Source organism: Portunus trituberculatus, chromosome 46 (assembly GCF_017591435.1).
Source record: "Portunus trituberculatus isolate SZX2019 chromosome 46, ASM1759143v1, whole genome shotgun sequence".
NCBI lineage: Eukaryota > Metazoa > Arthropoda > Malacostraca > Decapoda > Portunidae > Portunus > Portunus trituberculatus.
This window is the reverse complement of record NC_059300.1, coordinates 11,907,973-11,935,925: the sequence shown is the minus strand read 5'-3', so window position 1 is coordinate 11,935,925 and position 27,953 is coordinate 11,907,973. Positions and strand designations below refer to the sequence as shown.

At 41.9% G+C, this 27,953-nt stretch overlaps 1 protein-coding gene and 1 long non-coding RNA gene across 2 annotated transcripts; both read right to left on the bottom strand.

Annotated features, from left to right (window-relative positions):
• Positions 1 to 809: 809 nt before the first annotated feature.
• LOC123519714 (prostaglandin E synthase 2-like) lies at positions 810 to 12,158 on the bottom strand. Its single transcript, XM_045281217.1, has 11 exons — positions 12,071 to 12,158; positions 11,456 to 11,496; positions 10,522 to 10,755; positions 6,737 to 6,823; positions 6,108 to 6,111; positions 5,572 to 5,966; positions 3,820 to 4,035; positions 3,273 to 3,472; positions 2,641 to 2,752; positions 2,018 to 2,118; positions 810 to 1,474 (listed from the first exon to the last, which is right to left on the bottom strand). The coding sequence occupies exons 1-11, from the start codon at positions 12,156 to 12,158 to the stop codon at positions 1,198 to 1,200; spliced, it is 1,755 nt and encodes a 584-aa protein (XP_045137152.1). The 3' UTR covers positions 810 to 1,197.
• A 1,238-nt stretch (positions 12,159 to 13,396) lies between these two features.
• On the bottom strand, positions 13,397 to 27,567 carry LOC123520315. The gene is made up of 3 exons (XR_006679225.1): positions 27,011 to 27,567; positions 14,816 to 14,919; positions 13,397 to 14,422 (listed from the first exon to the last, which is right to left on the bottom strand). It is a non-coding gene; the product is annotated as an uncharacterized LOC123520315 (long non-coding RNA).
• Between the last annotated feature and the right edge of the window lie 386 nt (positions 27,568 to 27,953).

Sequence of the window (27,953 nt, the reverse complement as noted above, 5' to 3'; positions counted from 1 at the left end):
AATTGAATCTTTTCATATGAAGAGCAGTGTCTCACAGGCACAAATTTGCTGGTTTCAAAATGCATAACAAATTTGACAAAAAAAAAAAAAAAAAAAAAAAAAAAAAGTATATATATATATATATATATATATATATATATATATATATATATATATATATATATATATATATATATATATATATATATGATGTAGATTTATAACTGAATGAATCACTTAAGTTGAATTACACAACAATGATTTTGCTTGTGATACGGCATTTTTCATCTCATGCCATGCTGTCTAGATGCAGCACCAATTATTTCATGTGTGAAGGAAGCTGGTGCACTTACACAAAAAGGCTCATATGAAAGTAGGTTTACCTGAATGTAAACTTATATTGTCAGAATCTAAGTTGCAGTTAGGTGAACTTCAGAAAACATTAAAACTTATAGTCATGACATGCTTCAGAATACTGTACAATTAATCAGTTCATCTAGCCAGCAGTGATCAATGATGGCTCAAGTATGGCCTAACAGTCAGTATTTGGTATATTATTGTAATACTTTTCCCTTACCTTAGATAAATGAAAGAGTTTAGAAAATCTTGCCTAATGCTTTGTAATACAACCTGAGAACCAAGGACATTTTTTTAGGGAAACTTCCTCGGCCAACTCCAGCTTACAGATGAAGGAAATGAATTTTCTGTAAGACACTGAGAAACTGCTGTAAAAAGTAAATTAGTTAATAGAAAGAGAGCTTTAGAAAATTTAAAGAACTTAAAGAAGGGACTGGTATGTGTATAGTGCTATGGTAATATTAAATTTAAGGTTTTCTCTAAAATTTTATTTACATATTCAATTAGTGATAAAAAATTATGCACTTATTGACTGCACCTGCAACAAAATATTAAGAATGAATATCTGATTTTAATTTCAACCAATTAATAACAATTTTGCAGTACAAAATATGTATATGAATTCCCCTAATTAGTAAAAAACCATTGATGCACAATTTCAAATAATGCCATAGATAAGCTAAATAGATTCAGAATCATCACAACAGCCTATGATAATTCAAGAAATCCTATTCATATATACAATTTAAATATTCACACTATGATCTTCCTGATCATTAATGGAGAAATAGTATGTGCAAACAAACATTGCATGAACTGATATATCTCCCATCACCTAAGCCATAGATCTGCTCACAGTCATCATGTAGAACTGCCTCTCTCAGTGACAAGTGTAGCACCACTATGCTGTTTTACAACTTCTGTCATGTTCTCAAACCATTGCGATATTTTTGTATTTTTCTTAACATCCTGAAATGCATCACAGCCCTCCACTGCTGTCAGGACACCATAAACACTGAGATCTGATAAGTTTGGAGTATCACCTCCCATGAACCTTGTACCTTTCTTCTTGAGAGCCTTCAGCCAGACATTAACTTCCTTGTAAAATGACTCTCGTACATCATCATGCAGTTGATGTCTGCAAAACAAATAAACAATCTAAGAGTCTATATTTTAATGCCAAAAGTTTCACAAATCATATACTTCACATCTTGCTTGTCTCTGAGATATCCTAAGCATTTGAACAGCTGTCTGTCACTCATGCAAAAGCCCTTCAATCGAATGACAAATGACAAAAGAAATATCCTGCATGTTTTTACCATCAATTCCACTGTCCAGTAAAAGCTCATAATTACTTTATGAAGAGAGTTGCAATGAAACCAGTACCAAGTAATTACCATAATTATGATGAGAAACTGAACCAACTCAAATTGATGATTTTGGAAGGAGAAAACAATTTCATTACAATGCTTAAACTAAGAAATATTTAAAAATGTGGACAGAGGGTCTCCTGAGAAGAGATGATGGAGTAACATAAATAACATCACGGTAAGTATCACTCCTCATTGGTTAAGTTACTATGACCTGACCTTATAGCACTGCAAGATGAAAAACTTTTGAGTTGTAAGAATTAACAATAAAATTTTGATATAGAGAAAATGTTTGAACAGAGCAAGCTTACCTTCTCTTCAAGTTCTTTCCAATGAGATACATGGCAGCAGCTCCAACGTACACAACCAACAGTCTTTCCCAAGTAGCAAAAAGCTCTTCCCAGTTGCCAACCTATGCAGAAGAGTAACATTATAGCCTTATTCCTCTTTTTAACATGCTCTGAAATATGATATGATAAAAAGAGAATCCAGCAATGAGCACAAATACTTGTTCATCATTTCTACATTAAGTCTACTGCAGAATATGCTGTTATTAAAACAGATGATGGCATGAAATGTTTCACACTGCAGGTAAAGAAGCATCCAGGTATAAAAATGGACAATAAAAATAAAATTTTGTATTAACTGAATAGCAGAATAAAAAGGTAAAGACACATCCATCCATATCTTGTTCAACATGTTACTTTGATGTCTAACATGAAGCAGGTAATGGCTAACAAATCATTTATCAGACAAATCTATACAGGTAATATAATGAGAGAATTAAGTTAGACTTAGCAGTTTAGCATAAAATAAGTTTGATATTTAATCTCATAAACACACACACACACACATGCATATACATATATATTTTAATCTTATTAATCTATTAATCTTATTAATAAAGGATGCTTCTTCTACAAAGACTGCTGACCTTAGAAAACCACTGGAATGCTTGAAAAGCCTCAGATGGAGTTCTATAAACATTTGGTGACAGTACATGGACTAGGACATCGTCAACCCACTTCCTCCATTTGCGTTCCTCTCTGCAAAACGGAAAACAACATGGTAAGTGTTTGCAAACATATGCCTCCTCTTGTGCAGCTTGGCTCACCTTCGTCCTGAGCCTGACCTGAGCCACCACCAGTCCTTGTCTACCTAGCCTTGGTGGTGGCCATATGGCTGCTGGGGGGCTTCAATTATATCAATTTTGTACTGTTTATCATATCAAAATACAGTGAGTGGGGGAGCTTCAATTATATAAATTTTGTACTGTTTATCATATCAAAATACAGTGAGTTTATCATTGTTCTATTTTCAGCATATAGTGCAAATAAATGATATAAGAAAAAAACTGATGTACCAAAGCTAGAAATTGAAAAGAGGCCATCATTGTAAAAGTTCTTGTATCACAAAATGGTGCCTGACAAATGCTTACATATCTGTGAGGTTGAACAGAGCCACTGACACTTATACTGCATCATATGTGCTACCCTGTTGTAAAGAATTAATATGTTTTAGATTTCTATGATGTAACATGCAAGATCAACAATAGATACAGCTTACACAATATCCTCCTTTGTGCGTCCCGATGGATGCTGTCCGTACATGAGGAAGTACTTGTTCATTATCTCAACGCGCTTTTCTCCTTCTTCATCTGTATAGTTGATGGTGGGATAGCACTTGACTAACTTCTGCATACTCTCGCTCTTGTTGCGGAGGTAAGACTCCAGCACAGAAATGATCATGGTGCTGTCCTTCAATTGCTGAGGAAGAAGGCAAATTGTATGTACATACATGACACATTTGTACCTTTGCCCAACGTAGTACCTTCTCTTAGCTGTCCGTCCCAGCCTTCAGCTCCAAAGTTCACGCATCTCGCTGCATATAAACTTGGCCAATAATTAACAAAAAATAAATAATTGTTTTCACATTTAGCAGAGACTACTTTGATGGTATTAAGAGCTACATATCTCTATGAACCAAATATACTGTAACAAACCATTTGTTCTTCTGTACATAAATATAAATTACTATAACATACACAATATAGATACACGTAACAACATGTATACATGAGTGATACTACACAATTATTAATTTTTCAACTCACCAGAATAGTTTCTGAATCTGGAAACTTTATGATGAGAAATGGAACTTTTCGGTAGTCTGTCCATTTAGTCTGAGAGCGAGTCACAGAGTTCACCTCAATCACATCATAGTTGAAGCCATAAAAGTCTAGGAATGCTCTGACTTTGCAGCAGAATGGGCATGTCTGGTACTGAAACAGTGTGATCTTCAAACCAGTGGTGTCTGTTGGCACATGAATCTGAAATCAGGACAGCTGTGTTAAAACTCTAATCTAATTATATATATATATATATATATATATATATATATATATATATATATATATATATATATATATATATCGTAAATCTTTAGAACAGGACCTCCTCTCTAATCTGTGCAACAAAAACACAAAATGATGAGTAGTTAATGGAGAACACGTACCTTGTGGTCTTGTTTGGGGGTCACACATGGTTATGTCACATTGCCTCACTGAAATTAGAGACGTCACTCGGAGTCTAAGTCCAAATAGTAAACATTGGTATTGTCTATTGTATATATCTGGGGTTTGTGGGTAACAGGAAGTGACTGTCTGTTGTTCACATCCTGGGTTTGTGGGTAACTGCTGAATAGGATTCTCATTGTGTCTATAGTTCTTTTGTCCAATGACGTGCCACCACCTCTTAACACCACAAGCTGCATCAATGGGAATTTGCTATATGTATTTGTAGGCAGGGCACAGCTGGGCAGTTGAGCCATGGCCACCAGTGACATTAGTTGTAAAGGTTGCGAATTTGATTATTGAGAAATCATCACTCCTGCAATGCAAGTCAGTGTACAATCGAGAAGAGGACCAGCCAGGACCTTCATCCTTTCGTTACGGTATTGTGAGGAGGGGTATTGGTAGAAGTAGGGCATATTGTGTGAAGCTCTAAGAGAACCGGTGTGGGGGGGAGGGAAGCTGCCCCAAAGCAAGGATACGGTAGGTTATGTTTATGTTAGGGTTAGGTTAGTGTTGCAGGGGGTGTTGTCCGGGGGGGCACAGCCCCGGCTAGGTTAGGTTAGTGTTGGAGGGGGGGTCCGGGTGGGCCCGCCCCGGTTAGGTTACGTTAGGTTAGTGTTGTAGGGGGTCCGGGGGGGACAGACCCCCGGTTAGGTTAGGTTTTTGTCCTTAGATTTTTTTTGGATCGCCATATCTCACCTCTTTTGGCTCCCCCCCAAAAAAACTCCCGATTCCCCACGTGCCCCCAAGCTTGGGGGGGGGAAAGGGGGTAATAGAAAAGAATATGTAAGGAGTTGCTGTTCTATAGATTTACCATATATATATATATATATATATATATATATATATATATATATATATATATATATATATATATATATATATATATATATATATATATATATATATATATATATATATATATATATATATATATATATATATATATATATATGATAACATTCCAGAAACTGGTGCCTTGTCTCAAATCACGTTCTCATGCATACATTCTAAAAAGATAGTTTATCAAGGGTTCTGTATCATAAAATGAGAGAGAGAGAGAGAGAGAGAGAGAGAGAGAGAGAGAGAGAGAGAGAGAGAGAGAGAGAGAGAGAGAGAGAGAGAGAGAGAGAGCCATCCATCTCTGTAGCTGTCAAAGACAATTCTTCTGAGAGTTCAAAGAATTTAGAGGTTGAATTTATGAATTACGGTCATATTCACGACTGAACATTTCTTTCCGTGTTACGTAAAGGCTTGGTAGCGAGCCGGGTCCCTCCCTCAGCTCACACTTACTGTTCTTGCCGGGGTGTACTCTGGTGGCGACTCTTTCAGGATATACTCCCCGCCCTCCGAGGGGTTGGACACTGGAGTGGTGATCTTCTTGTAAAACTCGTAGGCATAGTAAACTCCTGCAAAAGCACCCACTCCGAAACCCATACTGAGCAGCTTCCCATATCTCTTCAACATAGACGACTTAATTGGGCCACTCTTTCCGGTAGCAAAGGGCCGCTGCAGCCACTGATGCCGTAAGCAATGGCCCCTCTGAGTTCCAATAGTGTTTCTCACCACAAACACGTTCTGAGCGAGACATGAGAGCGGCCTTCTTGCGTAAGCCAACATTGTTATGACCGCAGACGATGCCTTTCTCACTGGCGACCAACGGTGGTTCGCCTTTGCAACGAGACTTCCTTACATCTCACTTGCTACTCATTAACTTCTTCAGATTATTTTTTTCTTTCCTTTTCTTATCACATGGAATTTGTATTTTTATCAACTACAAGAATTTTGAGTTTTTTTGTTTTTTGTATCTGGTGATCATATTTTCTCACCTTCCTGCAGACAAAATTTCCTTCTATTTTGGCATAATTAGCATCTTTTCACTATGTACAGCAAGACCTAAAGTGCTCGTTTTTTGTTGTATATTTCTTTTAATTCATTTTAGCTATTTGAAGTTAAATAATAAGAAAAAAAAAAAAAAAAGAATTGTACACCAGTAATATTATAACTAGGTACGTAGGTACCCAGAGTATGTAACGGAATTTGCATAATTCACATTTGTATTATATTAACTTACTTTGTCTTACATTTACAGTATGTTACGGGGACGGTGATAACAGTTCTTACATTGCTACCTACTATCAACATTAAAAAAATAATGATAATAAAAAAAAAAAAAAAAAAAAAAAATATATATATATATATATATATATATATATATATATATATATATATATATATATATATATATATATATATATTGCTATTACAATAATCTCATTCATTACTTCCACCATCACTATTATTGAGTTAAACAAGACCTTATCCATCTCCGCTATGATGAAAAGTGAAGGTTTGTAATGTATTTATACTATTTTCATTGGTACTTCTGATGTTTGGCGCCCCCACATCGCGGCGACAGCGCCGCGAGCTCGCGACACTATCTGCTCAGCTACCAAACCGAGGAGTCGATCACTGTCACTTTAAATTCGTGCAAAATTTTTCCCTTAAGGGCAAAGTTGTGGTGCGCTGCTTGGCTGACGGCTGTCTGGACACGGGACCACATTATCAGAAGAGCTAGGACAACTGTTCAGCGGTAACTAGAATATCTTCAGCTTTATTTACTATTAGTCACTTAACATTATCACAGACTGCCATTGCTGTGTCAGTTGGCGTTAACGACAATGGAGTGCCATACTCTTCTGTTCCCAGCCAACTTTACTCTTTCTACCGTATACCATCACTGACCATAGACTATGTCTCATCTAAATTCTCAGGATCCCAATGCTCAGACTCATGTTTGTCAGTATCCCTCTCATTGGCCCAAAAATTAGCCTTTCTCATTCCAATTCTCGATTTAATTTCTTCATCGCACCTACCATCTTCATCCACCAAACTTCCTATGTACCTGAACTATCTGACTTGCTTCACTGCCTCGCCACCTCCCACCACCATTCACCCTCAATTGTTTCTCTTAGTCACTCCCATTACTTCTGTTTTACCAGTGTTAATCCTTATATAGACCAACTCCCCTGCATTTCACATCCAATCGATCCACTTGTCCTTCGTGTCTGCAATCAACACCGTATCATCTGCTTATCTTATGTGTTTAAGTGTTCATTCCCCCCACCTTAACACTTTCCAAAGCCGCCATTTCGTCCATGACGGCCTGCGAGTAAAGTGAAAACAAATTCGGTGACAACAAACAGTCCTGTCTCACTCTTCTCTCTATTTTAATCCAATAACTTTTATCGTGTCATTATTCTCACCACAGCTCTTTGTCTCCAGTACAGGTTGGTCATTACCCATACATATGGCAGCAGTACCTACACCCAGCTTTCAACCTCTCCAATAATAGCTCATGACGTCCCATATCAAACGCTTTTTCAAAATCAATAAAGCACACTAACAGGTCTTTTTGCTTCTCTATAGCTCTCTTTGTAATTTTTCTTAGTCACTAGCGAAGGCTTTAAACTCACATGATCACCTTTCTACCTTCATCCTCGCGTATCTTCGCCATCCTTCCTCGCAGCACCGCCCACACCCATCGGCTGGCGCGCTAAGTATTCTACGCCCACGCCAAGGCACCAACACACCCGCACATCACATTGTTTTCACGGTAAAGCACAAAATACAAAAACTTCTTCCGCCATTACGTGCAGTCACTGGGCTCGAGGAGTGAGGAGGGCATGTCACGTGACCGCCACCAATCGGCGGCCGCGCAGGTGTTGCGTCATGATAGTTAGGACGCCTTGCCGCTGACTGGCCGCTGATGACGCCATGCTGAAGGACGCCTCTTTGCATTGGAAAAAGTGTGTCTGTGCTGTTTGTTTGTTTTTTTCGTTTTATTTATCTATATCGTTATTTATTATCATCATTTCTTATTTCTATCTATTGTGTTATTTAAGAATATCGACGTTACTTGACAACCTACACACACACACACACAACACACGATCATCACCACCACCCTCACCACTCCCTCCCTCTCTCTCTCTCTCTCTCTCTCTCTCTCTCTCTCTCCGAAATAAAAGTAAGAGAGAGAGAGAGAGAGAGAGAGAGAGAGAGAGAGAGAGAGAGAGAGAGAGAGAGAGAGAGGATGAAGTTTAGGAAAGATAACGTGTGAAAACCTGGGTGCTACAGAAAAAGGAGATGGAGATGAACACTCAGGCCACGAGTGTTTGTTCCATGTTTTATCAGTTTTGTTTAAGTAATGCTCAAGTTCCACTTCAATCGCACCAGCTCTGTTTAAATTTTGGTGAGGTCTTGTTCAAGTATTATTCGAATTTTGATTAAGGTCTCTTCACGCATTGCTTAAGATTTATTTATTTCAGTCAGTCTTACTTAACCCCTTCAGTACCAGGACACGTTTTTATATATATTCTGCTTACTATTTGGCGATTTTATACAGCTTTAGAAACTTATGTGGGGATTAGAATAGTAAAGACTCTGGCTATTAATCTTCTGACCTCCATAGACCCTCTTTCATGTAAATAAAATCGTCTAATCATACCCAAAACACAAGATAAAAATGGGTCTTAGTACTGAAGGGGGTTAAGGTTTATTCAAGTGTTTTCAATCTCATACTAGCTTTTTCTTATAGTTTTCGTCAATTTCTCTTTCTTAGAATCCAATGAGGTAAAAAGAAAGGAAGCCGAGTTAACTATTACTGTCATCAGCGTTTTTACCTTCACATCCTTCAAAAACCAAATACGTGGAATATATCTCCACTTTATCTTGTCTTTCATGCTGTACCTTACCTACTGCCAGTTCTTGCCCACGGAGCCATCGTGGGTAGGGTACAAATGAATATATTAGAAGGGTTCCATTCTCTAAAAATGAGCGCAAAGTCGTCTGGACAGTTCAAGAATTTAGGGTGGTGTTCTTAATTAACATCCCCAGGAGGTCGCAGGTTGTCAGGCCACTCATCACCCTGCTGGCCCCGAGTGTTGGCAGCCACTGAACGTACCCACTGCTAACTGCTGGCATCAATCGTCACTTCCTTGATGAATTCCTAATCCCACCACACACACATACACACACCCACACACACACACACACACACACACACGGAGTAAATAGGTACGGGATGTAACTCCAGGGGTTGTGGCCTCGCTTTTCCGGTGTGTGAAGTGTGTTATGGGATCTCAGTCCTACCCGAAGATCGGTCTATGAGCTCTGAGCTCGCTCCGTAATGGGGAAGACTGGCTGGGTGACCAGCAGACGACCGAGGTGAATGGCACACACACACACACACACACACACACACACACACACACACACACACACACAGTAAGGAACGTAAGATCATTGATTTTTTGTTTATTTATTTATTTACTTATGTATATTTTACAAAGTGATAGTCTTCAACAGTCTTTGCTGCACTAAACTTTCTTCTTTCTCTCACCTTTATTGTTTCCACCTCTTCAGTGCAAAAGTTAACCAGTATTCCCAATAATGTTTGCCCTTATCTGATAATCTCTGGAACTCCCTGCCTGCTCTTATATATTCCCTTCTTCCTATTACTTAAACTCTCAAAAGAAGGAAGTTTTAAGACATTTGTTCTTCATTATTTGATTTTTCTTTTTGTGATTCTCTATGGGATCTAGCATTAAGTGGGCCTTTTTATACGTTTTTTTTTCTTTGGCTATTTCTTACATCAAGATTAAATGAACGTGTGCACTTTCATCATACGTAAACGTTTACAATCATGCATCACACAGTTTAAGTATTTCACCAGCCTCTGCATGGTGACATCTCGCTGGGATATACCACCCAGTAAAAGCATCGTTTCCAGACACTACGCCCCGGTGATTCCCTGACGGATTACCTTAATACTGTTACGCACTATTACATGCAGAGGAGTAGTACTAATAATCACATTTACGCTGTAACCAAGGATATGGCTTCTTAATTCATCTGCAGCGAACATTTATTTACAGTGCAATCAGTGTAAAGGTAATAAAAAATAAACAAAGGACATATCATCAGTTTGTCCTATTAGAACCTCCTATTTAGCTTCCCGAGGGGTTAACTAGGCAGCACTCCATACAAGGCATCGCCTGGCTGTCAGTGCGACGTGCAGGAATTCGGACCCAACAGTAAACAAAGTGGTAGTCCGAACCCTCCCGCGGAGCTTCACTACAAAAATTCTTCATATCTTATTAAAACCATGTTGTCCTTCACACCACTCATTTATAAACGGTTACACTGAAGAGACACATGCTAGAAAATACGATACAGTACCATTATAGTCTGACCAGAAGCCGACGAGAAGATGAACCGAGACAGTTTGAAGCGCCCTCTGAACTGCTGTGGCCCTGATGGCTGGGAGCTGTGTGGCAGTAGTGGGATCGCCGCGGGGGGTGAGTCGTGTACGGTCATTACTGTCCTGTGTTTGTGACTTCTATTGCCGGCGGGTCTTATAGTGTTTCGTGACAGGCCGCACGGTGTGACAGTCATCCATAGTGGCGGGGACAGCTGGAGGCAGACGATGGAAGGTAAATATATGTCACGCTTGGTATTAGAAATGGCGTGTTATCTTTGGCTGCATTCCCAACCTTTATTGTGCCTTGTCTCAGTGACGTGCTTAAACAGGCGTGTTGGGTGTTATTTCGTGTTTTGAAAGGCGTTGTTGTGATTTTATTTATTGTATAAGCAGAGATTTGGATCACCATTAACTCCTTCAGTACCATGACGCGTTTCCATATTCATTCTGCTTACTATTTGGCGATTTTATACAGCTTCAGAAACTTATGTGAGGGATTACAATAATGAAGACTGCCCATTCTTCTTCTCACCTCCATAGACCCTTCCTAACGTCAATGAAATGGTCTAATCGTACACAAATCTCAAGGTAAAAATGTATCCCAGTACTGAAGGGTTAAACAAAACAATATAAACCTGATTAACCATTAATATCCTTTGAATATACGGCAGTTCCCTATAATAACTCCTCTCTCTTGCTCCTACATTCTCGAAACACAAGCATAATCAAAATTCTTCTCTTAAAATCATCCTTTCTTTTAAACCTCTCTCCTTACACAGCACTAATAACGCATTTTCAAGAGTCACAAGCCGCAATGCATGACGTGACAAGAAAAAAAAAAAATGTGTAGATCAACAGTAAAGTGAATTAGAAGAAAAAAGAACATCAAGGGTCATAGTCAGACAAACTTACAGGAAAGAGGTGGCGTTGTGAGTGGAGGGCAAGGAAGGAGGCTGGAGAGAAACATTTAAGGCTCGGATACAGAGACACTTTGCTCTTTCACCATCAGCATACTTTCTAAAGGCTCTAGTTGAAGATACTCATGGTTTTAATGATATCTTTATGGTTTTGATGATGGATTAGCAAGATTTTTAGCTCATTCCAAGGAGAAACTGTCTTGAAAATCCGGCTAGTCATATTTGTGGCCTTGGAAAATTGTCATGGTGAGATAGGCCGTATTCTGAAACAACTCACCACGACAATTTTCCAAGACCACAGAAATGACTAACCGGGTTTTCAAGACAGTTTCTCCTTAGTAAACTCGAAATCTTGCTAATCCATCACTAGAACTATAAAGATATCCTCAGAAACATGAGTATCTTCAACTAGACCCATTGGAAAGTAGTGCTGGTGAGAGAGCAAAGCGTTTCAGAATACGGGCGTTAGCTTCCTTGGTAGAGGCAGTGTAGTCAGCGTGACGGTCACCTGACAGCTCTCAAGAGTAACGCAGTATTTCCTGTCCTTTGTTCGGAGTAGCGCTAGTTCCTGGGTCCGTCACGTTAATGAAGCGCTCTCTTCTTTCATCACGGGTGTCTTCAATGGCTACAGAGATCATTCGGGGTTGTGCATAAGTGTTTGGTTCTCCTTTGGTGGTGTGGGACCCTTGGTTAACCATTACTAGTCATGGGGAAGACCAATTAACTGCCACTAGACTTTTTAGCTCCTTTTCAGAAACATTCCGCTCTCTCTCTACAATAATTTTTCAGACTACAGAGATTACCAGCTCCTCCTCCCATCTCTCTATCTCTCTCTTTCTCTGTTTCTGTTTCTGTAGTAGGTTTATGGTCACTCTTCCTCACGGTTCTGACTTCTTTAGCCGCGACATTATTGGTTATGAATGATCTCAACTGATCACGTGTTCTTTGCACCTTCACTGCTTGCGACACACTGGATGACGCTCGGCACGCTGCTGGATGCGTAAGGTTTGCTTTCAGTGTGGTGTGAGTGTGGCGGGGGGGGGGGGGTGTGGGGGGATGGAAAGCTTGGTTGTGTTCGGTGAAGGTAAATTTTTATTCTTTTGCTTACAGTGGCAATAATTTTCACGTACAAGTATCCTATATAAACATTACACTAAACTTCTCTAAAATGTACTCTTTTTTTTCGGTGGGGGGGGAGGGGTCCCTTTAATAATGTTTTCCTTTTGTTTTGTATTTTCTTTAGACATCAAGTAATTTTATATAGATGTTTTTTTGTTCCCTTCTCCACCACTTTCTAAAGGGCCAGTACCAATCGCAAATGAAGCAGTACATTCTGTTGTGTGGTTCTTATAGTATTGTTATTATTATTTCTAATCCAAATCGTTCAGCAGTCCTAGAATGTGTCCCTTTTCTAAATAAGCTAAATATTAGATCGTGAGATGTCATCACACTGCACGAGTCCAAGTAACATGACAGTTTTCAGAGCTTATCGCTGAGAGGGACGCGGCAGTGAAGAGAGTGTAGTCTGCGCCTACATGTGAGATGAAATAGATGTTGTGCAGCAACAGGAGGCCACGGCAGGGCTGGGACAAGTGTGTCCTTGACGAGTTCGAAAGAATAATATCAATGAAAATATTGGTGGGAGACAGCAAGTGGTGGAGCAGTGCGGCGTGCTTGAGAAATTGATGACAGCTGATAAAGAGGAGTTGATGAGACGAGTAGTCTTCGACTCCACCCTGCTTAGAAAGTGTGTGAGTGGATCTCCTCGGCCTGTCAGCGCAATGAATGGTGCGCTCCATACATGGGTGCACGCAGTACTTGTACCGCGTCACCATCTGCTGATGTAGCAACAAGTGAGATGTATAACTTTCAGTTGCTATTATTATGGAAGCAGAGCACGAGGATGTGGAAGAAAGGGACAAATAAAGGTCAGAAAAGAGGAAAAAGTTGTTTTTATGGTTGCAAGTTGTCATTAATGAAGGAATTTAGCTCAAGGCATTTCAGTCTGCCAGAGTCTTACCATTCTTTTTAGAGATTATTGAAAGATCAGAGGTAAGGCATTGTGCGGCGTCCTTTCGAGTGATGCAATTCCTGTTGAGATTATCGTCTGATTATAGCGCTGGCAAATTGCAAGGTGTTAGTTACTCGATTTGGAATATGTACAGTGCATAGGACACCAAAGTTAAGTAAGATTACACATTAGTGGCAGGATGAGCGGTGGCACCAGACTATACAGTCATGCTGGTCTGCAGTGTAAATGTGTGTGAACTTCCAGTGACTGATTCTTTGTTAAAGCAGCTATGCATCTTACAGAAAGGAATGAAAATTGTGTAGTTTCTAATGGAGGGATAAAAATTATAAAGTTATTTTGAAATTCAAAGATTTATAGTAAAATCTGCAAGATGTTTTAAATGAGTAAAGCAGTAAATGAAAAAATTGCTGAAACTCCTAAGAGAAATTTTGATGTAATATTGCGAAATCCTCGCTGTCGATCAAATGGACAGTTATGAATTGATGGATGCTTGGCGCGCTTCCAAGGGAGGCTGGACTTTAAGGTTTCGTAATGGCAGGAAGTCAAGCCGCCTCCAGGTAGTTTGAAAGATGGGAGTGGTCACTTTTTTGTGGAAGATGGGCACGTTGAAGGTATGTTGGACATCAGGTTCAGTGTAGATTAACGATTATGATAAGAAAAGTTAAAGCACTGTGGGGGACTACTAGGTATGAATCTATCAGGACACAGCTCTCGGTGGATGGTGAGACGGGGAGGCAGAATACACAGTCCTCGAGAGACGAGACGGAGTGCGTGGCCCGCGTCTCCCTCTTGGAGCCGCTGCTTGGCGTGTCATGGCGGATGTTTGGTGCCTCACATACTGGGCAGGGGTTTCGGCCCCGGGACCAACACGTGCGTGGTTACATCAGCGGCAGCTTGGCGCGTTGATCCTTCCCTGCCGACCGACAATACCTGCAAGTAAATTTTTTTCTAACTAGACAAACAGACACTTTGCAAGGCAGGCACTCGTCACTCCGCGTTCCCCGCTATGCCCTTGTAACTTAATGTAACTTATCCGCTGAGTAATATTTGACAAATTGGTGTGTGTGTGTGTGTGTGTGTGTGTGTGTGTGTGTGTGTGTGTGTGTGTGTGTGTGTGTGTGTGTGTGTGTGTGTGCGTGCGCGCGCGCGTGCGTGCGCAGCCTGGCATGGCATATATGTGTGTAGACTTCTTTTATTCGTGTGATATCTTATTATTATTATTATTATTATTATTATTATTATTATTATTATTATTATTATCATTGTTATTGTTATTGTTATATTAATATTATTATTTCTGTATAATTCTCCTTCAAGATTCACCATGGAGGTCGTACAACAGATCCCCACTTCCTGCACGGGTGTTCCGCTGGAGTTGCTCTGCCGCGCTAGGAAAAGGCGTCCAGTGGCGGCGAAAATATCTCGGCCTGAGGAAAGAAAAGGGAAATTGAGTTTATCTGACGACTAAAGAGTCTATGGTGAAAGTCTTACCTCAGGGATCGATGACCTTCTTATACTTTATTGTATGCTGAAAGCTTAACTATCGCTAATGCACAGACATGTCCTATGGCATGCTTTCATGTGGAAAAAGTGTCCTCGTTCTGAACATAGTCGTGTCTGCACCACACCTTGTGATAACTTGCCCTTCTTCTCCGGGGGACGTTCCTAATCACATAGACAACGTTGTAAGCGTGTCAGCGCCACTTTTCTCCCAGCACGCGGTGACCTGCGAACAACTGCTGCCTAGCGGGCGCCAGCACTCACCTTAGTTTTTTTTTTCTATTGTTGAGCCTTAAGCAAACACTGCTGCCTTACTACTCACCTTTGAGTTTTGGGTCAGTATTGCTGCCGCAGAGTAAACTGTTTTTATGTTACACCAAACATTGCTGATCACTTTTGTTGTAGATTCCCAAAAAAGTTCACTAACTTTCTGATGTTAACAAGGACAATCGTAAAAAAAGGACCTGCATGCATATACAGTACATCCAACACCACCACCACTACAACCACCACCACTACCACCACCACCACCACCACCACCACCACCACCACCACCACCACCACCACCACCACCACCACCACTACAAAAAAAAAAAAACCTGTCTGAGAGAAAAACGTGATTATCTAAAAATTGTTCTCCTCACCGCTTAATGACATAAAACTGACTGGATACCTCAAGACAAGGGCTTGGCAACGACAATTGGAGTTGGTGCAGGAGGGTTGGGCTGGAACTGGACGTTGAGGGGTGTGGTGGCCTATGGAGGAGGGGCGGGGCAGTGAATGCAGTAGTATTAACAGAGTTTACAATTCCCGCGACTTTACATATCTATACTACCATTCATTAATACTACTCCACTCTTCCCTACCAGTGTGTGTGTGTGTGTGTGTGTGTGTGTGTGTGTGTGTGTGTGTCAGATACTGTATCTCTTTATCTCTCCTAACCACCACTGACTCTGTGCCTGTCAGTCTGTCTTGAACAATTTTGATTACATCTATTTGATTCCCCCCTCCCCCCCCTCTCTCTCTCTCTCTCTCTCTCTCTCTCTCTCTCTCTCTCTCTCTCTCTCTCTCTCTCCCTGACACCTATTTCTCCTGTACGTACAGTATTACTCACAAAACTTTTTCCTATCCTTCCTATCTACTTATTTATTTATCTATCTCTTTTATCTGTCTATCTCTTCCTGTCCTTGTGATCAGAAGTGTGGAAGTAAATACTGGTGAAGGTGTGGGGCATGTAGTGAGGTGTGAGGAGGGGCGGCAGGGCGATGTGGCAGGTGGCGTCGTGGTGTTGTGATGTGCTGTGGGTGGCGCCATGGTAGCAGCATACTGTGATGTGCTGAGAGCAGCGGTGTGATGTGCAGATAACGTGACGTAAGAGTAGATGGCACGGCAGTGGCGGGCGGGATAGAGGGGCCGTGTGGTGCGGTGTGGATGGTAACTTGGTACACTCTTAGGCTTGTATTCTCAAACACTTCTGTGCTTCACCTCCACTGTTTCACAAGGGCTTATTTGAATTTACACGAATTTTTTAAGGTGGTTTTACTGTTTTAGAGGCAGATTGACAAGATTTCTGCATTATTAACTGGAGAAACACTATTGAAAACCTCGCTAATCATCTCTGTCGCCCAGAAAAATAGTCGCGGTGAGAGAGCAATGCGTTTCTGTGGCGAGTGGATATACAAAACATGACAGACTGGCGTGGTGTCCCAGGCAAGAGGTTTGTGGGTGATGCGTGGGTGGAAGTGGAAGTGATGCTGTGGTGTTCTGTGTGGTGGTGCGAAGGCGGGGTCGGCAAGGCGGCGTGGAGTGTGGAATGTGCGTGCGTCGAGGAATGAACAATCTTACGAGACAAAGAATACTGACACATGAAATAATTAAGTTTTTTTTTTTATTATACTGTATATTTATGTTAATCTGTAGCAACCACCACCACCACCGCCACCATTACTACTACTACTACTACTACTACTACTACTAAAACCACCATCAACATCACCACCACGACAACTACCAGCAAGTTTTCGGCAATGAGAATCAAAAACTGCACTGGCATTTCCTCTTCATTGGCGCCTATTGTTCTCCCATGCAGCGGCGCGGTGTGTAGCTTTGGAGGCCATCCCGCGCCCTCCTCACCGCAGGACGAGTCACACGGCCCCGCGCCACACCACCTGCCGCCGCCTCGCAACAATACGGTGATTTCTTGTGATAGTCTTCTAGGATCAACCAGTTTTTACCTCAGCTAGGAGAGAGAGAGAGAGAGAGAGAGAGAGAGAGAGAGAGAGAGAGAGAGAGAGAGAGAGAGAGAGAGAGAGAAGCTTGTGGCGTGTTCTAGACATCAATTTGAATAACTCAGGAGTCACCAATGCGTTCTATACCTCACATTCACTGCCACAGGTCATCTTCCCTGCTGCCACCACTACCACCACCACTTCACCAACACCAGACGCGTCCCTAACTTCGGTGGGGAAAAAAGTTGCCGAGTGACGATAGTTTTAAGCGTGCGAGAAGCTACAGGGTTAGTTTACGATCCTCCTACGTACGCACATTGCCTACCGTACCAGATAGACTGTTGATGTCCAAATAGTGGCTCTATTCGCCTGTCTACGGAGCTCAACGTTACGCCCGGCTCTGGAATGTCCGCACATAAATGTTAACTATGTAGTCTGTCTAACGTGTGGTGTTATGCTGATGTTGCTCTTGCTGCTGCTACGTACGACTATACTTGGTGCAGATATGAGAGAGAGAGAGAGAGAGAGAGAGAGAGAGAGAGAGAGAGAGAGAGAGAGAGAGAGAGTATACTTGTCATTGCACATTCAAAAGTAAACTCTCGCTATGATCTCGTTTACATACTCTCCACCTCTTCAGTACCAGGGAGCGACCAAACAAGCATTCCCTCACTCATGACACTCGGGCTTGCATTCAGAAACGCTTTGTTCTCTCACCATCACTGTTTTCCAAAGCCTCTAGTTGAAGATCTAGTGTTTTCAAGAGTATTTTTATGATTCTGGTGATAGATTAGCAAGATTTCCAGTTTATTAAAAGGAGAAACTGTCTTGAAAACGTGGATAGTCGTCTCTATGGCCTTGGAAAATTGTCGTGGTGAGAGAGCAAGGCATTTCCTAATACTGGCTTCGAAAAGATGAAGGAAGGGCTTGGCATGGCGCGTCTGTTAGTGGAAGGGAAGGTGCTCCTCTGTCAGTGTTGCAGCAGAATGGAGCCGGTGGATGCTTGCTTGGAGTGTGTGGATGGGTGACTCGCAGAAGAGGTGCTGTTATTAACTTTGGTAACCTAGCTTTATGACGTCGAGTGCTCTCATACAGCTAGATAACCAAAGAAAAAATCAGCGCCAGCGGTGGTCTTGGTGAGGTCTTGTGGTTCTTGCTGTGGTCTTGAATGCATTTTGAGTGAAGCGAGGCGAGGGAGGGTATGCATGTAGACTGAGGTGATATTCTTGTTCATCTGTCTAATTCACTTTGTTCTGCCGCGCGTGAGTTCAGTGTGGTGCTAATATTTTCCAGTTATCTGACAGAGGGTAATGTGGCGGCCTGTGGTGGTGATTGAGTACTGAGGGGGGAAATATTTATCGGGTGATGTCTCAGACCGTGGTGATGACTGGACACTGCATGGAGGGAGTCGTTTTGATGATTAGCGTTTGTTGAATGGTGATGACTGGTGGTGGCTGGTCGACTAAGGAAGGCCTGCATGTGTGACTAGTTTTGGAGTGTGGTGATGATGGCGATGACAGAACACAATGGAAAAAAACAACAACAACTTAATAACAATTTAGACTAGTGGTGATGACTGAAGGATGAGGAAAACAAATCACTAAGTATTTACACTGACGATGATGAGGTCTGGTGATAACTGAGGACTGAAAAAGGAAATTTACTTATCACCTCGACAGTTTTGGTGATGGGAAACTGCTGTAGACAAATTACTAATGATTTTAACTAATGACTGAAGACCAAGACAAATAGTTACTCATGATCTTAATTAATAGAGACAAATTTACCGACAAGTCTTTCTGTGCGATGACTGAGGACTTGTGAGGGAGAGAAGACAATGTACTCCTTATAGTCTGCTTGCGGTCATTGTAATTGGAAGACCTCGATCACATCACGCCTGGCTGAGTGTGCAAATGAAGTTGTTCTTGCGACCTAGATATAAACGCCATATCTATTTATCTATTTATTATTATTATTATTATTATTATTATTATTATTATTATTATTATTATTATTATTATTTACTTATTTATTTTTCTCTATCTGTCTGTCTGTCTGTCTGTCTGTCTCTCTCTCTCTCTCTCTCTCTCTCTTCACTCACTTATAAAATTTACTTCATACATTTTTTTTATAATTTCTTTTGACTATCCCGACGTGAAATAACGTGTAGACTCATTTGATTGATATTGTGTGATCATGTGGCGCTTAACTGTGACCAAATGCTACGTAACTTTCATTAATTTCTTTAGCTTTTTTTTATTGCATAACGTATAAGAGTTACGAAACTTTCACGATGTGTAATAATCTGAGCATCTATGTAAGTCTCTCTCTCTCTCTCTCTCTCTCTCTCTCTCTCTTGTTTACGAACGCTAATGAATAGAGAGACGTTAATTTTGAACCAGAGAGAGAGAGAGAGAGAGAGAGAGAGAGAATAGCGGCAGGAGCAGATGGCGACATGAGTGAACTTGGGAAGGCGACATGGTGTCGAGATAAAGAAAAAAATCAATGTCACACACACACACACACACACACACACACACACACACACACACACACACACACACACACACACACACAGAATCACTAAGCACAGACACAAAATGGAGAATCAACAGTCATTCCTCGATAGAATTCAAAGCAGGAATGAAAAAAGCGTTGACAGACTGCGGCGCCCTCATGTCCCTTCCAAATGACTCTCCGCCAACCTCTTGCTCCCGCTCCTGCTCCTCCCTAGTCGCCATGCACTGCAGATCACACGTGCATGCTTCAACCTTCCCGTGGAGAGTGGAGGGTGAAGCAAGAGAAGGTGGTGGCAGTATTCTTAGTCAAGGCGAGTTAGTCGAGGGTTATGTGTGAAAGAGTGAGGATTATTCATGACTTCAGGAGTTTACAAAAGGCTGGTTTCTGATAGGGTCGTTAAGATGAGGATACGTGGGTGGATAGATGAATAGATAGATAGATAAACAGACAAAGAGATGAACGCACATTTGATTCGTCGGAAATGTAATCACTTGATAAATGAAATGGTACAAATTTAAGACATAATTCCATCGGTTAAAAACAAAGTATACTAACAACAACAATAGCAACAATAGCAACAACAACAATAGCAGCAGCAATAATGATAACAATGATAATAGTAACAAATGAATACATTAAAGAAATAAATAAAGCTAGGGTACCTTCCACAACACTTATTACTGAGGCAGAGTACAAGTTTCTACCTTCCTTCACTACTGGGGAGACTCTGCCGAGGTGTGTCCTTAACCATCCCAACCCTGACGTGCTCGTAACGCTCTTTGTGCCTCTCCCACGCTCCCCGATGTACAGCAGGCAGCTCTTGTCGCCACTAGGAAGAAGCCACTCGCCTGGTTAGCATGCATGTGTGTGTGTGTGTGTGTGTGTGTGTGTGTGTGTGTGTGTGTGTGGTTAGGTATGTAGGTAATGTGTATACATTGTTGAATATTCCTACACGTACTTCTATGTGTGTATGGATGGCGAATTAACGCACACATCAGATCATTCATACGTAGACTGTACACGGATGTTATGGACGCATCTACAAAACCTAAATGAGCAGCCGTACAGCGCCACAGTGCACCACACAGGGCGGCGGCGGTGATGGTGGCGGAGATGGCGGTGGCAGTGGCGGCCGGATAAGCTATACACACGTCTCATGATAATGTTTACACGCAGGAGCCGGGGCGGAGCATGGGTAAAGTGCCAAATATACAATAATTTATGTATACTTTTACAAGTTAGTGTCTAAAGGGCAGGGTGCTTAGTGGCGGCAGTGGCGGGGAAGAGACAGCCGGGCGGGCGTCAATTAAGCTGTAGTAAGGGCAGCAATACATCAGGAGGCCGGCGGGGGGTTAGGCCGGCAATTGTCCTCCTTCTCAGTGGGGAGTTATTTACCGGGGCAAGACGTGAGCGGTATGAAGGTGCTACACAATATGCTAATCAAGGGGACGTGGGGACGTTCCACTCATCAACCACTCTGTTTGAAAACCAGAAATGGGAAGAAACTGGTTTTCAAACAGAGTGGTTGATGAGTAGAACTGTCTCAGTGGTCATGTAGTTAGGGCTGAGTCAATAGGGAGCTTTAAGAGAAGGTTAGATAAATTCATGGATGGGAAAGATAGATGGAATTAGGTAGCTTAAGCACACTGGGACTGCCTCGTATAGATAGGCCTGGTGGCCTCTTGCAGCTTCTCTCATTTCTTATGTTCTTATTTCTTGTCTCTCTCCTCCCCCCCTCTCTCTCTCTCTCTCTCCCTTTTTACTCGCTCTCTGATGGCCTGTTGATGGTCTGAAGCAACCCTAAGGTACCAAACTAACCTACCTTCCACGACAAAGAAGCATTGGTATTCTTTTCTTTTCTTTTTTCCCTCCTCCAGCGCTGTGGTGTCGTAAACTTAGTGACGGCGTAGTAAAAGTAACGTCTAGGCAGCATCATTAGGACCAAATCGCCGCGGAGTTCATATAAGGCGAAAGAATGAAAAAAAAAAAAAAACTGGATAGCAAAAGAGTTCTTATTGGATTACAAGTTGAGCCTTCTTTGTCATCTTCCTGAGCACACTGGTATAATAAAGACAGGCATGGGAGGGGTATTCATGGCGACTGTCTTACTATTTCACTGTATATCTTTTATCCCCGCGTATCACACGCGTTGCCAATGTTCCACTAAATACAACTGCAGAATAAAGTGTGCGTGTGTGTGGAGGCGGATACTGATAGCGATAGTTCACATTTTACTTCCTTTTTTTTTTTTTTCGGCGGAATATCAAAAGTATAACGCCGTGCACGAGTCCTTCCCGGTTATTCACATCCACTACTTCACTCATTCCTTCCACTTCTTCGCTACTCTCCTAAAGACTCCCACACAAACAAACGCTGCATTGGAAGTAACAGAGACGGAGTAGACAATTGACAGCGGGTTTCTGAAGCGTCACACAGATCGCAGATAAAGTATAAATCAAGTAACCTTCTCAGCGTTGAGGTTCATATATAAAAAAAGAGAAGATTAGGATTTGGGTTATTGAAGCGTCCGGAAACAGTGATTACAGATAAGTATGTGTAGAATAACCTTGTCAGTTTTAAGATTTACACAAACAAAAGAGAAATTTAGATGCATTTTGATAATTGAAGCGTCCGGGAAACAGCGATAGTGGAAAATAACCTTGTGAGTGTTAGAATTCACACAAAAAAAAAGGAGAGAAAGAGAGATATAAATTTAGAATAATTTTGGATATGTACGTAAAGAAGGTACATTATTACGGGCGGAGCAGCGTGTAAGTAGGCAAGACACACGTACCGTAATTCCTTTGTGCTAGGGAATGTACGCGAAGAAGAATTTTGATTAGATAAAGAAGCCACAGTGTTACAGGACGGAAGAGCGTGGAGGAGGGTGGCGGGGCGGAGGGCAGGAGGGCGTGGGAAAAATATCCGGGAGGAGTGAACGCTAACAAAGGACAAGGACCACAAGGACAAGGACAAAAAAGTTTTACGGCCAAATTTACTGTGACTCTGAAAATGAACGGTTACATCAATAACAACAAAAAGAGAAAAGAAAAAAAATGCTAGACTACAAAAATAAAGAAGAAAAAATGCTAACAAAAAAAGAAAAGAAAAAGAAAAAAATGCACGACAAAAAAAAAAAAAATGCAAACAAACTCATTGATTTTCATATAGAAGTTTGTGAAATATTCGGCGAATACTGAGGAATATTAAGAAGGAAGCCAAATTTACTGAATAGCTCTGAAAATGGAGGTAAAAAAAAATGCATCCATATAAAAAAAGAAAACTATAAAAAAAACTGACATACGAAAAAAATATATATATACGAGAAAGTTTAAATTACAATGACTGAAAGCTTCCCCAAAAAAGAAAAAGAAGAAAAAAAATGCGTTCTAGCCAAAAATAAGAAGAAAAAATCAATATACAACGAAAAAGAAAAAAAACATTAAAATTTACTAAATAAAAAAAAATGAAAGAAAAAGAAAAAGAAAAATACAAATATGATCCAATAAAAGCTAACAAGAGAGAGAGAGAGAGAGAGAGAGAGAGAGAGAGAGAGAGAGAGAGAGAGAGAGAGAGAGAGTCCAAAACTAATCATTTAACGATCTAACCATGAGGGGAAGCAACATTTGTATATATCTGGCCACACTTACGGATAAATTAATATAGTACGTTCTAAGCTTTCTGTATCATAATTTCACCGTTTTCTTCCTTCATTCTCTCTTCCTTTCACATGTTAAGACGTTTAGGTTAGTGGATATGAATTTAGAAGTGATTAGAATGAGAGGGAAAGGGAAAACAGAAGATAAGATATGAGGGAAAGAATAACTGGAGAGAAAATGTAAATGAGAGAACAGGGAAGAGATTGAAAAATGAGAGAAGGAAGGTGGAAAAAAGTAGAGGTGAAAATGAGGATACAGAAAATTGAAAATAATGAAAAATGAAGGAAGCAGGAAGACAATGTAACAGAGAGAGAGAGAGAGAGAGAGAGAGAGAGAGAGAGAGAGAGAGAGAGAGAGAGAGAGAGAGAGAGAGAGAGAGAGAGAGAGAGAGAGAGAGAGAGAGACGTGTGAACATTATAACGAATCCCTGTTCTTGTGTATACATATTTTTATAGTTTGTTTACTTATTTGATGTTATGTATTACCTTTTGCTTAGATGTATTTCTGATGTCTCTCTCTCTCTCTCTCTCTCTCTCTCTCTCTCTCTCTCTCTCTCTCTCTCTCTCTCTCTCTCTCTCTCATTACCATTATTATCACTATTACACACACTTCTTTAAGATAACACCAGAAAGAAATGAAAGGGCGGGAAAAACACATACAAGCGAGTAAGAAAAGGAGGTTCGACACGCAAAGGAATACCGAACTGTGCTTAAAAGTAATGATGATAATAGTAAACTGTAAGGAAAATGAGTCTATAGTCTGTCTTAGCTCGAGTTTCCCGCCAAAGCTTTCCCACACAGCAGTAAATAAATAAATGAATAAATAAATAGATAAATAAAGATAAATAAATAGATAAAAAATGAAGTGAAATAAAGTAAATGGATAGATAAATGAAATAATGAAAACCCTAAACAAAAACCAGAAAATAAATTAAGCACTTTTCTCATAATTTTCAAATATTTTTAACTATTTGGGAATCGAATCTTCAGCGAGGCCACATTTTTCAACCGTGTTTCTGTCGCCCTTGCTTAGAATTCCCTTTACATAGAATTTAAGAAGTACAGGGAAGAAAAACTAGTACCAACACACTTCAAAAGGGAAGCTTGGCGGACAAAAAGGCGCGTAATGAGAGAGGGAGAGACGGGGAGTGCGTATCTTTGTAATTATTTCCTTCTGGCGAGAGAATTACCGCTCTCCATGTATAGGATAAATGCTCCGCCGCTTAATGTGTTAGCTAATTAAGAGTGCTCACTGGATATGCCGTACCGTGCTATTACTATTACCAGTGTCCTCAAGTGTGTGTGTGCGTGTGTGTGTGTGTGTGTGTGTGTGTGTGTGTGTGTGTGTGTGTGTGTGTGTGTGTGTGTGTGAATGATACAAAGGCGGTTCCTGTTGATGTCTGGGAATATTGGTATTTCCGTGGGAGTAAGTCGTGAGGTGTGGGAAGAAAGTGGTGATCGTGAGAGTTGCTAGCAGTGAGGTAATAAAGAAAATAGTCTGCAAATATCATCGGTAATAAGAATAAATTTAAGTGAATGAAATATAGATAAGTGTGATATATATACACACAGGTGAAGTACGTTGTTATATATCATTAAATCACAAAATATTGGTAAAGGTATCGAGTTGGACGCAAAACATCTTATAAGACTGGATATATCTTAAATTTCCACATGATTAGAATAAAGATTACCAAAGATCCTGCTGGGAGACTTTGGGCAGTGATTGAGTTCATGTTGTTTTACGATAAACGCCGTGAAGGAGCAACATTCGTTTGACTGACACTGGAGAAGAATGGAACGCAATCAACACTTCCTCTCCGCGTCACCTTTGCTGCTCTGTCGGTAGCGCTTTCCTTCACTGCCTCCCAAGACTACCACCTGTGTCCGCACGCTGACTTGTTAGTGGTCATCCTAACTGAAATGCATGGGTGAGGGAATGCAACACACAAGGCGAGGTCTTTCATTACGCCCTACAATAAACTATAGACCTACTTCGCTGCACACACTCACGCGCATACATACGTACGTGAGTGTTGCAGCATTTTGTTAAGATGTTAATCAGTGCAAGCATTTCTTTTCACTCTAAGTGCGAAGAGAACATTAGTGCCAAACTAGCCTGTATCGAAAGAAAGCTGCTATACGTTTGAAAGGGAAGTGTGATATTTGGTAGACAACAATTAGAAAATGAACCAAAACAAAGGAATGTAGAATTATGGAGAATCAGAGGACAAGAATGTCACGAAACATGAAACGTGTGGCGGCTCCAGCCAGAACTGACCCAAAGGGAAAGGAAGGCAAGGAAATGTCAATACCGCGGGAGCAAGTTGTTACGGAGCATGAAGCAGTCAACACGAGAGGCAAAAGATTGCACAAGAAAATATAAGAATCATAGAATGAAAACACGGGGCGTTCAAATGAAGAGAAACAAGGAAGTTTTAAAGTGTTTGTGGGAGGAAGCGTGACGGGGCGGGAAACCCGAGGGACGGAGGAGGGAGGAGCTTCTGGCCTTGTGAGTGGCCGGGACGTGAGCCGCCGCGGGATCCGTGCTGGAGGCGGCACACAGCAAACCACGGCTCTACTGGGACGCATCCGGCTGAAGGCTTCCTTGCGCTACCAACTCCAATTAATGAATAATGCTGACCTGCTTTATCCTTCAACACGTCCTTCTCGTAGTTCAGGGAGCGGCGAGCAACGTGAATGGGACAGAGGAAGGGACAGCCATGCGTCACTGTAGTAACACGATCTCATGTTAGAATCTAATTGACAATCGAGTCTTCTTAGATTCCAGTGTTTTGCAGACGTTGATAACACGTCAGTAGCACTGCAAGAAGTCAAGCCAGCACTCATCGGTGTGAATGATGGCTTCACTTCAGCGAGGCTAATCCAGCGGCACACTTACGGACTTATCCTAGACTCAGTAAATATGACAAGAGGAAAACCAGCGGATTTGGTGGTTATTGGAGTAATATGATATAGAAATGTTATACCACGGAGAAACTTTCTTCTTGGAATGATGACAATGGAGTGGAGAGCAGCGAAGAAATGATGACAATGATGAGGAGTGCACAGAGCGAAGAGTGTGCGCACTTTGGCCTATAAGACAATCACCATTTGTTACGGTGCGGTAAAGCCACATTGTTATCGCCGCCAGAAGAAGTGGGTTTATCTCGCTCCAATGAAAAGTAAATGGAAACCAGTGGCGGGAGAAAGCGGGTCGCAGCGGAGTCAGACGGCACACCTGCACCAACACACGGGGGAACCCTCGCCTTTCTACTCTTGTGTGCCACACACCAGAACATGAGAGAAAAAAATTGATGAACTTTACAGACAGTCGCCGGTGTTGCAGGTGATGTGGGTGGCGGGGCGGCGGGGGTCGCATGTTCCCACGCGGGCCGCGACCTCAAAGGCCGCCTGGCTTCCTCTCTTTGCGGCGTTGAAATCACCAGGTCCCTCACCCTCACCCTCGTCTTGCACGCCGCACTCTTGCTCGGTGTGGTTTTGATTTCTTTTTGTCCTTGTGCAGATCCTTAAGCTGGATTCATTGGGAATGGTCGCCGCCCATGAAATGTCTCTACAGTTACTGAACAGTAATGAAATGTATGATATACTTACGAAGTTGGCCTAGAGTTAAGGTGAGGGGAGTTAATTTAAACGGAGTGCTGAGGGCAGCGGGCAGCGGGCAGTGGTTTGTGCAGTGATGGTAGATAATCCCTGACGGTGAAGTTTGCACGCCACACAGCACCACTGAGCGCACCCACACTCACGCTCACCAGGTGTCTGTAACGCCCCACACTCCCCACCGCAGCCCCGAGCTCGACCGGCCACTTGTTCGACACTGTCGAATGCCACGTCGGGACAAGCCCCTGCGGCGGCTTCTCCGCGAGGGACCATCACTACATGATTAAGAGGGACCCGGGGCAGGAAGACCACCGCCGTGCAGGGAGACGAACTGTATAATTAGTCGGAGTTAATGACGAGCCGCTTCTTATCAGACACCACAAAGACAAGGAGTCTTAAAGTGCCGAGAACCATTCAGTGGGAGAGGGTGGGCGCGTCCTGACGCGGGAGCAGATCCCAACGACTTGGTGTCTCGGGCACGACTGAAGCGGGAGGCGGAGCTGCGGGCCTCAGCCGTCCCACCACACCACCGCCATCTGCCCGCTGACCCCGCACTTAACCGTTACCCGCCAGACCCGGCCCGCTGCCCCTCCCGCCTCCTGGCCAGGCTGCCTCTGCCCGTCACCATCGTCCCTGCCTTCACTTCTGCTCGCCTTCAAAGCATCTCACTCATTTCCTTCTCCTGGATCCGATGTTAACTGTTGTAATCAAAGGCATTCGTCATCACTCATTTCCTACCGCCAGGCGCCGCCCCCGCCACCCGCGCCTCGCCGCACCACTGGCCGCCTCTCATTAATCACCGCTGTGCTACCTCTCTGCGCCGTTGGAATACCAATCGTAATTAGTGCTCCATGTAGTCAACTGCACAAGGTGGAGCAAAGTACCTGAGTCACTAGGCACTCCTTTTCCGGCCACGTTCATTCTCCACACAAAGTAA

What these genes read in the sequence shown, in the direction of transcription:
- LOC123519714 (XM_045281217.1), bottom strand. Translation starts at nt 12,158, where the DNA reads ATGGTTAACCAAGGGTCCCACACCACCAAAGGAGAACCAAACACTTAT. An exon ending in CACAACGCCACCTCTTTCCT is followed by an intron (nt 10,756 to 11,455) that starts GTAAGTTTGTCT and finishes GTCTGCCTCCAG; the next exon opens with CTGTCCCCGCCACTATGGAT. An exon ending in CGCACAAAGGAGGATATTGT is followed by an intron (nt 2,753 to 3,272) that starts GTAAGCTGTATC and finishes TCCGTTTTGCAG; the next exon opens with AGAGGAACGCAAATGGAGGA.